The following is a 14,240-nucleotide window of genomic DNA, read 5'->3' on the forward strand; positions in this document are numbered from 1 at the left end:
CTAGAAATAAGCTTCTAATTTATAGCCTCTGTCTCTTGTGCAATACGCAACGCACCATGAGCTCTGCTGGTCTCTTTCCTTAAAAAACCCTCATTAGCTCTTGGAGTCCCAGGAAAAGCTAGACTAGAATAGTTCGCAGGAAGAATATTTTTTTTTTGCATTTCTTATACTAATAGACTGACTATTGGAAGAGGGATGCAAGCGTTTGTTTCCTGAAGGTTAAATACAGCAGCGAATAGAACTCCCAGCCACTGGCCGGGGAGTTTGAAAGAAGAGAGAATGCAAGAAGGCGCTAGGCTGTAGCAGTTATTTTTTATTCAATATTCCTGAGAGAAAATTAAGCCATCAGCATCTGATTATAGCACCAATATTATTCGAGCATGTCGTTACAATGACGAAGATCAAGACAACAAAACATTTCATTTAGGTTGAGTTTTGGTTAAGTGGGACACAAGCTTTGTAATGGCCTATTATATTTCAACATTTAAATCAAATTCGCTAGCCTATAATTGTAACTTTGTAGGCTGCATGTCCTGCACCAACATCACATGTTCTCTCCCAGGCTCATGGTTTGAAAGAGGTATGTACTTACAGTTCATATAATACATCATAATACAATACTGTAATATACTTCATGCTCAAACAAAGTTGCTTATTGGAGCTTGTTTCATTGACTTACAAAAGAGAGCATAGCTACGTATATTTGCTTTTAAGTCTTTCTGTTGTGCTTAATGTGCCTGTCATATAGCTATGTATTGGTAAAAAATATAAATAATAACAAGATAATGGCACAATCATTTCAGCTTTGTTGGGCTTGGGCTCATAAAATGTCTTAAATGTATATTTACTTTACTTTAGTACTCTATAAGTCGAATCCATCACTTCAATTGTTTGGATGTGCCCATCGTAATGTCAAAAAATTAGGTGGATAGGATAGATACATAAAGTTGAAACAAAAGAAATAGTAATTCATAGAATGAGTGTCTCCCTTCAACTCAATGATGACAAAATGGGTGGACTTAGCTCATTAAAACAGAAAAGGCTAGGCTACTTTGACGTTCTACTTTACAAGCAAGCTAGCTAACTCTTTCAAATAAACATGATTTGTTGTTATGGGATATACCAAATAGAGCTACAGACCCAGCCTGACATTGGTAATTAGCTAATTGTTACTTTTATTTCAGTATTTCAGTGTGGAGTCAATTGAGGGGACTATGTTTCATGAAGCCATTTGAAGGCTGCTGCTGACAGAGGTATGTATACATTATTTATAGTGTAATACATTATGTATAATAAGTCTTGGTGATTCAATAACCTAGTTAATTAATCGTTACATTACTTGTAAGATTATGTTTTGCTCAGTCTGGCAGTAACCAAAACCATCAGAGGCAGAGGATCTCTCTTTCGGCTGCTGCTGATGACAACTGAGAATGGAGCAGAAGAGACATTTTTGTCATGCACTGTAACTAATGGACAAAGTTGTATTGAAGAAAGTCAGCCAGAGTTGACATGGGCTATCATTCAAACAAAGAGATGCCTCCCTGGCCACCAGTGCATAATTCAAAACTATGTTTGCATATAATTACAAATTCTAAAAACTATTCAGGTATTTTGTACATTATTTATTTGTTTATTAAATTATATTCTTAGCACAAAATAAAATATTGCTATTTAATAGTCATAATGAATTTATTACACCATGTAGGATTCTATATGGAACCATTTTGAGGGTTCCATATATGATGCATACATTGAACCATTTTTTAACCCTTTTGACTGATACTGTATATATATATATATATATATATATATATATATATACCAGTCAAGTTTGGACACACCTACTCATTCAATGGTTTTCTATATTTTACTATTTTTTTACATTGTAGAATAATAGTGAGGACATCAAACCTGTGGAATCATCTAGTAGCCCAACAAGGGTTACACAAATCAAATGTATAGTCCAATGGTGTAAAAATGTATTTTTTACAAAACTGAAAAAATGGAATAAAGTACCGGTTTGATTCAGATAAAAGCGAGTCGCCGTTGCGTGCACTTGCTCTGGATGTGTAGCCCTCCAAAGTACGCTTCCATATGACCTACCACTTCCGACGATAAGCCTACCCAGCTCGCAGCCCGAGTCACGTGCCCCCCCCCCCCCCTGTTTCTGTGGAGCAGAAGCTACTACACAAATCAAACACAACCACAAATCAAACTCAACCCAGCACCCAGTGGAGATCGGAGAGATGGAGACGCGTAGAGCGAGAGAAAAAGCACTTTGCTGTCCGGAACGAGAGACGCTGAAAAAAAAGATGATCCGTTAAAGAAAAGACTGCGTCATGGCTCATATCCTATCGACGGAGAAGGATTTTAGTTCACCCAACGGGAACAGAGATGCGAACCTCGTTGCTTATTAACGGGCGGTTCCGTGACCCAAACAGTACAACTCCGCCCGTGAACGGGGCACGGGACGCAGCGCCTGTGCTAGGCATCGCACTCTGGCTAGGTGTGGTTTCACAACACTTGGATTAGCCTACCTAGTTCTTATTCCAAACACTCGTTCATAATTGAAGCTGAAGCCGTCGGGGATGTGCTAGTCATCTCGTCGCAACAAAGGGAAGGGCGGCTTTCAGTAACCATGAGGGCTGTGTCGGCGAATTTACTTGCACTTCTCTTTCTCTGCACTTGTGCCAGTGTATTCTACGTCTGGAGCAGATTGGAGAGATACAACACGGGACTACAGTTAACGAGTAGGGGGTCCGCTCACATTGGGCCATCCCCGGAACTCTCTGCTAAAACTTTCCGGGCTTTGCTCGCCGTTCCAGTAGCACAGAGACTGCATTTGGGGGGCATACTGGATGCCCACAATCTCACTGGTGTTGCGGATCAAACTGGCTCTTTAGGAATCAGAGATTACCATATGAATGTAGATAACAAGGGGTCAGCACAGAGGGGGGTCCCGGACAAATTGGGCTCTCCGGTTGAGGGAATATTTTGGAGTGAATGGCTTGAGGATAAGTTTCCCGTCAGCTTCAGTGAGGAACATGCCCGGGCATGGAGAGGGAGAGCCCGGGGACATCGGATTGTCAGACTGGAGCCGGGCTGTGGGAGAATATCCAATCAACTGGCCACTTTTTCGGACCGATCCAAAGCATGCGTGCGTTATGGAATAAACGCGGACCAGGTGCAGGGGGAAACTTTGACTTATTACCTGGCTAGTTTGCTGGGTATTACAAATCTGCCGCCTCTCATCCTCGCCCAGTTGAACGTTGACAGTGAACAATGGGCTTCTGTGAGAAGAAGAATAGGAGGTTTACAGTGGAGTGAGCGGGCGGTGGTCTCGCTCACCCAGTGGGTCGCCAACCTGACAGGGGTAATCACACCTGCGCCGCTGCGCCAAGAGAGCAAGGGGCTGCGTCCTGTACGGGGAGAGCTGGGGAACAAGACGACGGCGGAGCTGCTCGAGCTAATGCAGTGGACGGACCTGATAATATTGGACTACCTGTCTGCTAACTTCGACAGGCTCGTTAGCAACCTCTTTAGCCTGCAGTGGGACTCGCGCGTGATGGAGAGGGAGACCAACAACCTGCTCAGAACACCCCGTGGCGACCTGGTTTTCATCGACAACGAGGCAGGGCTTGTGCACGGTTACCGTGTACTGGATATGTGGGAGAAGTACCACAGTACCGTCTTGGACTCGGTGTGTGTGTTCAGAAAGAGGACAGTACAGCGTGTTATAGAACTGCACCGGCGCAGGGACACCAGGACTCGGCTGCTCGAGCTATACAGAGACAGCGAACCATTGTCTCCGGAATTAGGGTTTCTCTCTGATGAACATGCGGGAGTACTACAGAGTCGAATAAACAGATTATACAAACACATATTGCATTGCAAGGTGAAGTACCACCAGCTGGGCGTTTAGTTTTGATTCCTCTCATTTTGAGGTTCTGTATCTGGCATCTGCTTCACAGAATGACGTGTGCTGCAAATCAGTAACCACACACCTGTACTAGATTAATGCGCGTCAATTGAAACAGTTTTTTAATATATTGATGAACTACCTCTTGTGAAAACAACGTTTTGCCTACTTTATATGTCTGCATAAATAGTCACATTGACGTTGATTTTTGGCTTCGTGCAGGATGGGTCATAATTTATTTTCAGCCAGCCTCAAAACATAGCTGCAGGAATAATGTGATATGAGCCAATGCATCTTTGTAGCTATTTAGGAGCCAATGCATCTTTGTAGCTGTTTAGGAGCCAATGCATCTTTGTAGCTATTTAGGTTTAATGGTCAGCCTTCAACCTCAGGAGTTTGATAGGCTACACAGCTGTGTTTATTAATAGGAATAAACTATTGTGGTGTAAGGGGGGGATAATGAATAATCACTTCATATCATCTGTATTCACAAGGTGCATTGTGTTCAATAATCTCCATAGGAAACTGGATTGCTTGATAATGAGAACCAGGCCTTAATAGGTTTCTCCTAAAAAGTTTTGTATTTGTTGCCACAAAAATGTATAATGTAGACTTTGTCACCTGTCTCACTCCTTTTATAGAAGCTCTAGCCTACTGTACAATCAATTGTCATTGCAAACACATTCATGCATTTGGTTGTCTTGTGATTGTATCTTCTGCCTTAATGTCAGTGGTGTAGTGGCGGATATATGCAGGTAGCAGATATATGCCACTTACCCACTTTTTCCCCGTGGGCATTGCGTATACTCACTACTTAATCCCCACTGATGCGTAACAAAGTAGTATAGTGAAGGTATATGCCATATAAATTATGTAGTACAATAGATACTTTATTCACAAAGTAGCCTACACAATCGTAATAAAGCATGTGAAATATATGCACATGCGCGCCGCACACATAGCTACACGAAATATAAACGCAACATGTAAAGTGTTGGTCCCATGTTTCATGAGCTGAAATAAAAGATCCCAGAAATGTTCCATACGCATAACATTTTTTGTGCACAAATTTGTTTACATCCCTGTTTGTGAACATTTCTCCTTTTGCCAAGATAATCCATCCACCTGACATGTGTGGCATATCAAGAAGCTGATTAAACAGCATGATCATTACACATGGCAACACTAAAAAGCCACTCTAAAATGTGCACAACACAATTCCACAGATGTCTCAAGTTTTGAGGGAGCGTGAAATTTGTATGCTGACTGCAGGAATGTCCACCAGAACTGTTGCCAGAGAATTCAATGTTAATTTCTCTACCGTAAGCCACTTCTAACATAATTTTAGGGAATTTGGCAGTGGATCGAACCGGCCTCACAACCGCAGACCACATGTAAGGCGTCGTGTGGACTAGCAGTTTGCTGATGTCAATGTTGCGAACCTTGTGCCCCATGGTGGTGGTGGGGTTATGGTAAGGGCAGGCTACAGACAACAAACACAATTGCATTTTATTGATGGCAATTTGAATGCACAGAAATACCATGACGAGGTCCTGAGGCCCATTTTTTTAAGGTATCTGTGACCAACAGATGCATATCTGTATTCCCAGACATGAAATCCACAGATTAGGGCCTAATAAATTTATTTCAGTTGACTGATTTCCTCAATTGAACAGTAACTTGGTAAAAATCTTTTAAATTGTTTCATGTTGCGTTTATATTTTTGTTCGGTAGAGTTTCAGCGGAATATCAGACAGTCAAAGTGTGCAGCTCTCATGATTGTCGCAGGGAGAGGTTCATAGAATTGAACGGCATCGGTAGCCAGTAGGGTTGGAAGATATTTAAACTTATTGAAAAAGTCTTTGTTGAATCTTTGCGATTCATAATTTAGTGCTATTTGAATGAGCATTTTTAAGGCTTTCCCCCCAAAACTTCCCAATTAAATGTTGACTGCAACAACAACAAATTCTCCCAAAAATATTTTGACTGATTTTACACAGGCCTCAAAAATGGTCTCCTGATGTGGTTTAAAGATGCACTATGCAGAAACCACTCTGCCATTTCTTGGTTGCTAAAATTCTAATAGTTCCCTAATTTCGGTTTATGTGACAAAACAAGCAAGTATAGTGTAAATAATCAGCGTACCATCTAAACCTAAGAAATATATTTTCCATAACCAAACATTTTCAGCTGTTTGAACCTGGGGTACAAAACCAAAAGTAAAAGATGCAAAAATAAAGCATAAGAACAGGATGCATAGATATAGCGCACAAAGAACATATCTACCGCCTCTTAGACTTGCTTTCAATGAGAATGGCAGATCTATAACTCACCTTTCTATGTGAATTTGGTTGGGTGGTTCAAAAAGTTACATATTACAGCTTTAAGCATTGTTGTGGACTTAGAACATCCAATTTTTGTAGTTTTTCTATTAAAAAAGTTAGATTTTGAGAGTGAGAACCTGACAAAAACTATAGGGAAACCTAGCATTTTTCACACAAGGCGCCTTTCCTTCATTGGGCAGGCCGTTTTGAAATATATTTTTGCAAAATTAGAGTATACCCACTTTTCCAAGAACCACTACACCACTGCTTAATGTCATGACCCAGTCATATTTGTTGTACATGCTACACTGTGAATACTGTATATGTTATCCTGTTTTTGACATTCACAATTGCAATCCCCTTTCATCAATTCAATGTGCATTGTAACATTCCAATCTTCCTGTATTTTTTGCTAAGTATATTGTAATTTAAGTTGTCAGACCACATGTTTGGTATTCAACCCTTCTTTAGCAGAGTACAATAGCAGGTCCAATATTTGCCTGTTCTGTGTGTTCAGTCCTCAGGTTTTCATATAAAGGGCTTTGTCCCATCCTTGTCCACTACAGTGTACCCATTGTGCTGTTGAAATGCAGTGCCCTCAGAGCCTGTTACCCTGGGACTCAAAGAGTTTTTTTTTCTCTCTCTCTCTCTCTCTCTCTCTCTCTCTCTCTCTCTCTCTCTCTCTCTCTCTCTCTCTCTCTCTCTCTCTCTCTCTCTCTCTCACTCTCACTCTCACTCTCTCACTCTCTCACTCATATATGGGTATTCGGACACAGCCACTGTCTGAGACAATTACAGGGCTCAGCTCTCTCCTGTCTACTGAGAACACACTCACATTAACCAAACACAAGAGAGGGTAAAGTAGGGACCATTTCCTGTGGAAAGATACATTTGTTGCTTGCGTTTACACTCCACATAACTCTCACACTTCTACAAAACTGTTAAAGAAAGGGAAACATGTCAATTGAACACTGTAGGTCCCATTAGCAGGAGAGGGAGGGATTGAAGAGATAGGGTCTCTGTCACTCCCTCTAATTCTCTCTATATCAGGCAGGCCTAAATCAAATCTCTAACCCCCTGCCCTATATCCAAGCTCTTCTTAAAGGCACAATCTGGGACATTTCATGGTTGCGTTACAACCTTTTTCTAAATTAAAATTAATTAAAAAAAAAATTATCCTCATCAATCTACACACGATACCCCATAACGACATTGCGAAAGCAGGTTTTTAGACATTTTAGCAGTAAGGCTGTAACGTAACAAATTGTGGAAAAAGTCAAGTGGTCTGAATACTTCCCAAATGCACTGTAAATGTGTCATAAGCTTATTGTAACTATCTTACCATATCATAACATCATGTACAAATATCAATGGTTTGTGTTTGTGATGCTAATGTAACAGTTCAGTTATTGATGGTAAATCTATTACATTGGAGCAAAACTAATAATAGTCTTGACTTCACAATTTGAATTCAGCCTCATGTAAAAGTTATTAAAAGGGTTGTTAAAGGCCCAGTGCAGTCAAAAATGTGATTTTTCTGTTTTATATATATGTCCACACTATGAGGTTGGAATAATACTGTGAAATTGTGAAAATTATGATATGCCATTTTAGTGTAAGAGCTGTTTGAAAAGACCACCTGAAATGTCATCCTGGTGGGATGGAGTTTTAGCCTGCCGGGTGACATCACCAGGCGGTAAATTAGTTAATAGACAAATAAGAAAGAGAGTTCCAAACCTCTCTGCCAATAATATCTAGTTTTTAGTTTCCCCCTCCCCATTCAGACCACTCATTCAGACCACTCCCAGAGTGCAAAAATGCAAATTATTTGGCCACACTGTTCACAACCCATCTCTTTCCCTGAGGCCTTTTTGTTATTGTTCCCTAGACCGTTACATCATGGAGTTACAGCATTTATTTGAAAATTAAATAGCCTTCTTCTCATTCATTTATCTGAATAGTTCATTGTATTGTCAGACAAAGTCAAAGCATCGGGCCAAATCCATCTGCTAACCCGAGGCCTCTTTTTCTTATCGTTCTATTAACTGTCACATCTTGGAAGCACAGCATTTATTTGATTTCACAAACTAAATAAAGTCTCTTTCTCATTAGTTCCACAGCGACCTTTCCGGTGCCTGTGATCTCCTGTTCCCAGACCTGCTGGAGGCACATTGTAGGGATGTCAGTGATAAACATTTGAAGGCCTAATGGTTTCCAGCCCTTCCTCCATCCTGCTATCCCTCCATCCCCTCCCTCTAACCCTCATATCATCTGGTTCATTTTACACCTTTTGTTGATAGCTCGCTGCAGGGCCTGTTCCAGGCAGAAGTGGGGTTGGGGAGGGAAGGGGGCCAGAGAAAAGAGCCTCACTTTAACAATGAGAGGGGTTTAGGCACTATGAGGTGTCTTATCATGACTTCTATGAGAACACAACTCTGTGGTGTCCACTACGCGTGTCAGTGTCATCTATCTGTGATTCTCAGGGAGCGATTAGCGGCCTAAGACTCGGCTGGAGTTTGAGCAGGTGGAGCTGGAAGCTTTAGTAGGGATAGCAGCCTGCCTGGTTTCTGCCTTTCTGCCTGCTTGTCGGTCCTGTAATAGGGACTTGGGGATCAATACGTGCACTGACTGCTGTGGAGGGGGAAAGGAGGTCATTTTCTAAGTGGTCTGGGGAGGGGGAGGCAGAATGGTAAAAGGGAGAAAGGGGGGTTAGGGCTGTGTTTGCAGCTGGGCGTCTTGCTCTAAGGCACGTCTGTCGAGGGCCAACCCTCCAAGAGATTTACGACGGCGGGCCACAGACACCAGGGATGTTAAGCCTAGGTCTGTATGCCTTAACCAGACTCGTACCCCTCCCTCCATCCCTCTATCCTCCTCTCCCTTCCTCCAACCACATTCCTGCCCATAGCATCTGTCTGCAGTGGTTAGCTAAATGGAAAACAACATTTTTCTTTTCTTAAGTAGTTGTTTTATGTATTTTTTTTGCACAAGAAACCCCTCTTGTTTTTTTACTGGAGCTCAAGTCACTTCTGATTACACTCCCCGCGGACATCAAAGCCTTTAGTCACAACCGCTCCTAACAGATTGCAGGTGTTCACCCTCTTACTCTCTGTCTGGCTTATGTCGACTGGCCACAAACCAAAATCTACCGCCCCCTCCCTCCCATCCATCCCACCACCCTCCCACTGTCCACCCTGGGCAGTAAACTCTCTAAGCCCCCTTATGTGACATGGCCTCCTTATGGCAACTCCTCATTGGCCACTGCTAAGGGCAGTGGTTTTTATTTAGTCCATCTGGACGTGTGAGCTAGTTAGCCATGCAGGGTGCAGGAGCCAGGCTTCTATGGCCGTCCTCTGGGCTTGTTCATGCTCTGTTTGTTTTCAATGTCACAGGGTGGCCAGGGAGGCAGGCAGCTATGTACTATGAGCAGGCAGAGACTCTCTGCAGGCCTGAGGCTCCGTCCAAATACAACCCCTAGCCCCTACCTCCTACACTTGGATTTCAAAGTGTTGGATTGGTAGCTACCATAAGCAATATGGCAACAATTACTCCTAACCTATCAGAGGGCAAGCTTTTTACACCTACCTATATCTAATATTTTCAGATCTACATTAAGTGCCTTGGGGATAGGGGCTAGGGTTGTATCTGGCCCGTGATCTGAACCTACAGACCCTATAGGTAAAAACACAGATCCTCTCTCTATGGTCTGCAATCCAGAGGCTCCTACATTGCAGACATTCCTGAGGAGGAAAGGGTAATCTCCACACACACACACATACACACACACACACACACACACATACACACACACACACACACACACACACACACACACACACACACAGCCCAGATTCCTGCGAGCGGGGGAGACAGGCAGCTGTGTATTTAGGCTCAGCTGTCGGTGGTGAAGTTTTCACTTATTTCTTTAATGATCTATTGGTTCAAGGGCACTAGTTCAGATAATTTTCTTTGTTTTTCAACAGGTCAGGTTGTCTAAAAAACTATGATACTCATTGCTTTAATATGTGATTAGAGTAGAAACTATTTTATATTCACTTAGTACACAAAGCAACTTCTTAAATAAAGAACATTGCTTTGTATTAGCTTCAATAAAGATACAGTTGTGAATGTCAACTGAGTGTAATTAGCCTCCACAAAAATCAACAACTCAACAAAACAACACAGAGCAAAAACTGAACCCGAGTTGCCAGATCCCACGGGACTAACCAGCCGAACTCATCTTTTAAAAGGTGGCCATGTGCACAGCGTGGGCCAGTGGATGGCCATAACTGGCATTCCTTCGTGGCTGTGCAGTGCAGGGTGCTTCCTGTCCATGTGCATGATTAAGTGACTTAATTATAATGCTGGGTGCATACTAGGGGAGGGGAGAGTCACTCGGTCACAGTTGACTGGATACAGGGGAGTGGACGCAGGGGTCGTGAGGGGTTGGAGAGCACAGACTGGGGGGCAAGAGGGAGAGGGGACTGGGGTACATCAATGGACTCCAGGGGCTTGGACTGCAGTGCCAGAGGGAGGCGACTGGGATGGAGGACAGGGAATAAGGGCACAGATCAAGGCAGTGCTACTATAGGGGTTGAGAGGATGACACGTTGGAGGCCAGTGGTTGGGGAGCTAGAGAAGGGTAAAAGCTATTAGGGAACTGGTGGTCTAGAGGATGGTTGAGATTGGGACTGGCCAGCACAGCCAAGGCCAGGGGACAAGATAACTGAGGGGCAGGGAGTAGGGGGTGGAGAGCAGGACCTGGGATGGCGCAGGCTGGCACGGGGGCTGCGTGGCGGCCGGGAAAGTTGCATGGTGGAGGGGAGTGGAGTGGGGGAATTGGTTTGTGCAGGCTCTGTCAGAATAAATCATGCACTGGGGAACACTCATACATCTCTCCAGCTGCTGTCCATCCTCTCACTGCCTGGCCTGCCTGCTGTACTCTGTGATTACGGAAAAGATTACATACGCCCTCTCCTCTTCCATCACACAGATCTGCTTCTCTCATTATACCCCAGCATGATCTCATTTAATCATTGCTGAAGCTACTAGGCTATATCCTCCTACAATTTAATGCAAGAGCATTCTTTCATTCAATCGTCCTGGACCAAGTGTCTCTTGGAAAAGAGATTGTATCTAATGAGAATAACATATATAGGAAATATGCATTCAAGGGGGACTGATTTTGGTGGTGATATGTATAATGGAAAATGTGTCTACCGTTATTTTCTCACATGGCATATAACATGGGACCTATCCTATTTTTAAACCAATGTTTTTCGTGTTTTTACTTTATATTGCAGATTGTACAGTAAAGAAGAAGAAACACATTACTGTAGGACATATTCCCTGCTATATATCACTGAGATAATGAGCCTATGTTACACATGAAACATCCATCCTTTCAAAGGCAGATTCAAGTCTATTTGTTAAGTAATATGCTGCAGGGTAATGCATTGGTTTGATGACATTAAGTCTAATACACAGGCCTACAGACAGTAGTACAAGGCTACAGAGAAATGACAAAACAGTCAACAGCCTGCAGAAAATGCTGACCTTTACTTTGACTAATCATTTACAGTTGAATATCATTTGGCTATTATACATGATTTAGATAATAGGCAATACATTAAGTGGTTTTAGTTGGACAGGTAGTGAGGTTTATAATGGTCTGTTGTCTATGTGTGAGAAGTAGTGTATAAAATGTAAATATCTTCTGTTCCCCTCTGTAGGCTCTCTCTTCTTTAAGTACTGTTGTTCTCTCTCTCTCACTCTCTCGCACTCTCTCAAATTACCACTGGTTCCAATTGCTGGGTGGCTTTGTGTACAAACTCCTTTCTCTCACTTAAAAGAGAGAGAAAGTTAGTGAAAGGCCACACATTAATTTCACATTTGCAAGTCTTGCAATTACAAATCTCTTGTGTATTAACATCCTGTCCCGTTTATCTGCTTCCCTGAGCTAGCCAAGCATGACATTAGCTCCTCCATGTCAGGACTAGGTGCTGTTCCAGCATTTCCTTGTTTCTTTTCTCTCCTTTTTCTTTGAGTGAAAACCCACCCGGCTCTTGATTGACGTGGCTGACAGATTTGTGTAACCTTCTGGGTGAAGCTTGTTGAAGCCTCAGTGCTGCAGCCTCTACGGAGGCTCGTTTCAAGCACACCGAGTTTGGCTCATTAGCATAAGTCTTCATCTCTATGTAAATGTGAATTAGTATGCTTATGGAAATGACAGTTTGTTGAAAGGGGGAAGAATAACTGATCGCATTCATAGAGATAATCTATCATTTGGCTTTCGAGTGAGGCTCATTCAGACCCACCTGGGCCGTGCTGTGGCCATGTGTTCTTAATGAAGATATTTCTATGCTAATGCAGTGCAGTGTGAGTTTAGGATTTGTATGGTTCAAGGCGAGGCAGCATGGGAGATGTGGCCGGTCTAAATGAGCTGGACGGACCTACAGTATGGTTCCGCTTGCGTAACACCGGAGAGGCTGTGACCTTTCTAAATACAGCAGGCAGCGCATCTGCAGCCACAACTCCACACTACAAACCTGGACTCTCCTCATCCCTGACGCATTCGAAATACATAAACACAAGCACACAAGCCACAGTCAGACCATGTATGTGGATGGCACTCAGAGTAAATAGCAATCGTTCACGTCAGGGACAATTGAGTATGATTGGAGAGGACTTGAGTTTATGTGTGCCATGACTTTGACATCAGAGCTTTGTCCACATCATCGCCAAGCACTGAGAGAATCAATACAGAGAAGGGAATATGTGGCACTTGATGACAAAATACCATCACCGTCTCCTTCCATAGCTGACCATGGCCTTTCTGAATGTTAGTGTTAGCTCGCGAGTTTTAGTGTATTAGAGGTGCATGTGTGGTTACTCTTTTCCAGTCACTTTGAACGATGGCACCATTTGCTAGTGCCTGTGCTTGGTAATTTGGCCATTTCTATGTAAATTGGGCTTTGTGCCATAGGGGAGAGACATGTTTTTATATTCAGCATCACTACGTCAAGGGAAATATAGCATTCCTCCTAACAAAGATATCTACATATATTTCAGGATGTTATGTATTCCTGGAAATAATCAGAATTCATGCAAACGCAACAGTTTTGAAAACATAACTTGCCCCCCAAAAAAGTGGTCTCTTGGCACAACTTATCCCGGGTATAAGGTAAATTGAGCATAGGGACAGGCTACTGTAAGTGTAGCCGCCTTGGGGTACAGTAAGTAGGTGTTCGGTGCCAGGGGGTGATGGTGCTGGTAGGTCAAAGTTGAATTTGTGGTATTGTATATTTTAAATGTATGCTGGCCTATGATGACTCCAATGCTTCCTCCAGTTGTGTCAAGTTGGCTGGATGTCCTTTGGGCAGTGGACCATTCTTGATGCACACAGGAAAATGTTGAGCATGAAAAACCCAGCAGCATTGCAGTTCTTGACACACTCAAACCAGTGGGCCTAGCATCTACTACCATATCCCATTCAAAGACACTTTAATCTTTTGTCTTGCCCGTTCACCCTCTGAATGGCACTCATGCACAATCCATGTCTCAATTGTTTCCAGGCTTCATCTAGACTGATTGAAGTGGATTTAACAGGTGATATCAATAAGGGAATCATAGCATTTACCTGGGTTCAACTGGTCAGTATATGTCATGGAAAGAGCAGGTGTTCCTAATGTTTTGAACACTCAGTGTTCAATATCACTTAGCCTTCCGTTTCTTGACCAGTTGTCTGGAACATGGATGTTGTTTCGATGTGCCAATTTGTAGGCAAGTTCTCTGCATGCATTTGAGGCTACTAAGCCCATGAAACTGGTCTGTGAGATTCTTGATATGTTTAGCAAACTCAGACTCCATGTCATCAGATATGAAAGACTCTGTCAAAACCTCTCTTTCGAACAGGTACATGTTTGTTTTCTTTTTTTGTCAGTGTACCTCTTCAGTGTCATTAAGTCTATTTTTTTCATCCATTGCTGCTGCTCAAATGG

The 14,240-nt window shown here is 42.7% G+C and overlaps 1 protein-coding gene across 1 annotated transcript; it reads left to right on the plus strand.

Moving 5' to 3' along the window:
* Positions 1–2,188: 2,188 nt before the first annotated feature.
* Positions 2,189–6,981, plus strand: LOC135524278 (four-jointed box protein 1-like). The gene has a single exon (XM_064951681.1). It carries the CDS (start codon positions 2,639–2,641, stop codon positions 3,920–3,922), a length of 1,284 nt encoding a protein of 427 aa, XP_064807753.1. The 5' UTR covers positions 2,189–2,638; the 3' UTR covers positions 3,923–6,981.
* The last annotated feature ends 7,259 nt before the right edge of the window (positions 6,982–14,240 follow it).

The sequence above is a fragment of the Oncorhynchus masou genome, chromosome 31, assembly GCF_036934945.1.
Source record: "Oncorhynchus masou masou isolate Uvic2021 chromosome 31, UVic_Omas_1.1, whole genome shotgun sequence".
In the NCBI taxonomy this organism is placed as follows: Eukaryota; Metazoa; Chordata; class Actinopteri; order Salmoniformes; family Salmonidae; genus Oncorhynchus; species Oncorhynchus masou.

What these genes read in the sequence shown, in the direction of transcription:
- LOC135524278 (XM_064951681.1), top strand. Translation starts at nt 2,639, where the DNA reads ATGAGGGCTGTGTCGGCGAATTTACTTGCACTTCTCTTTCTCTGCACT.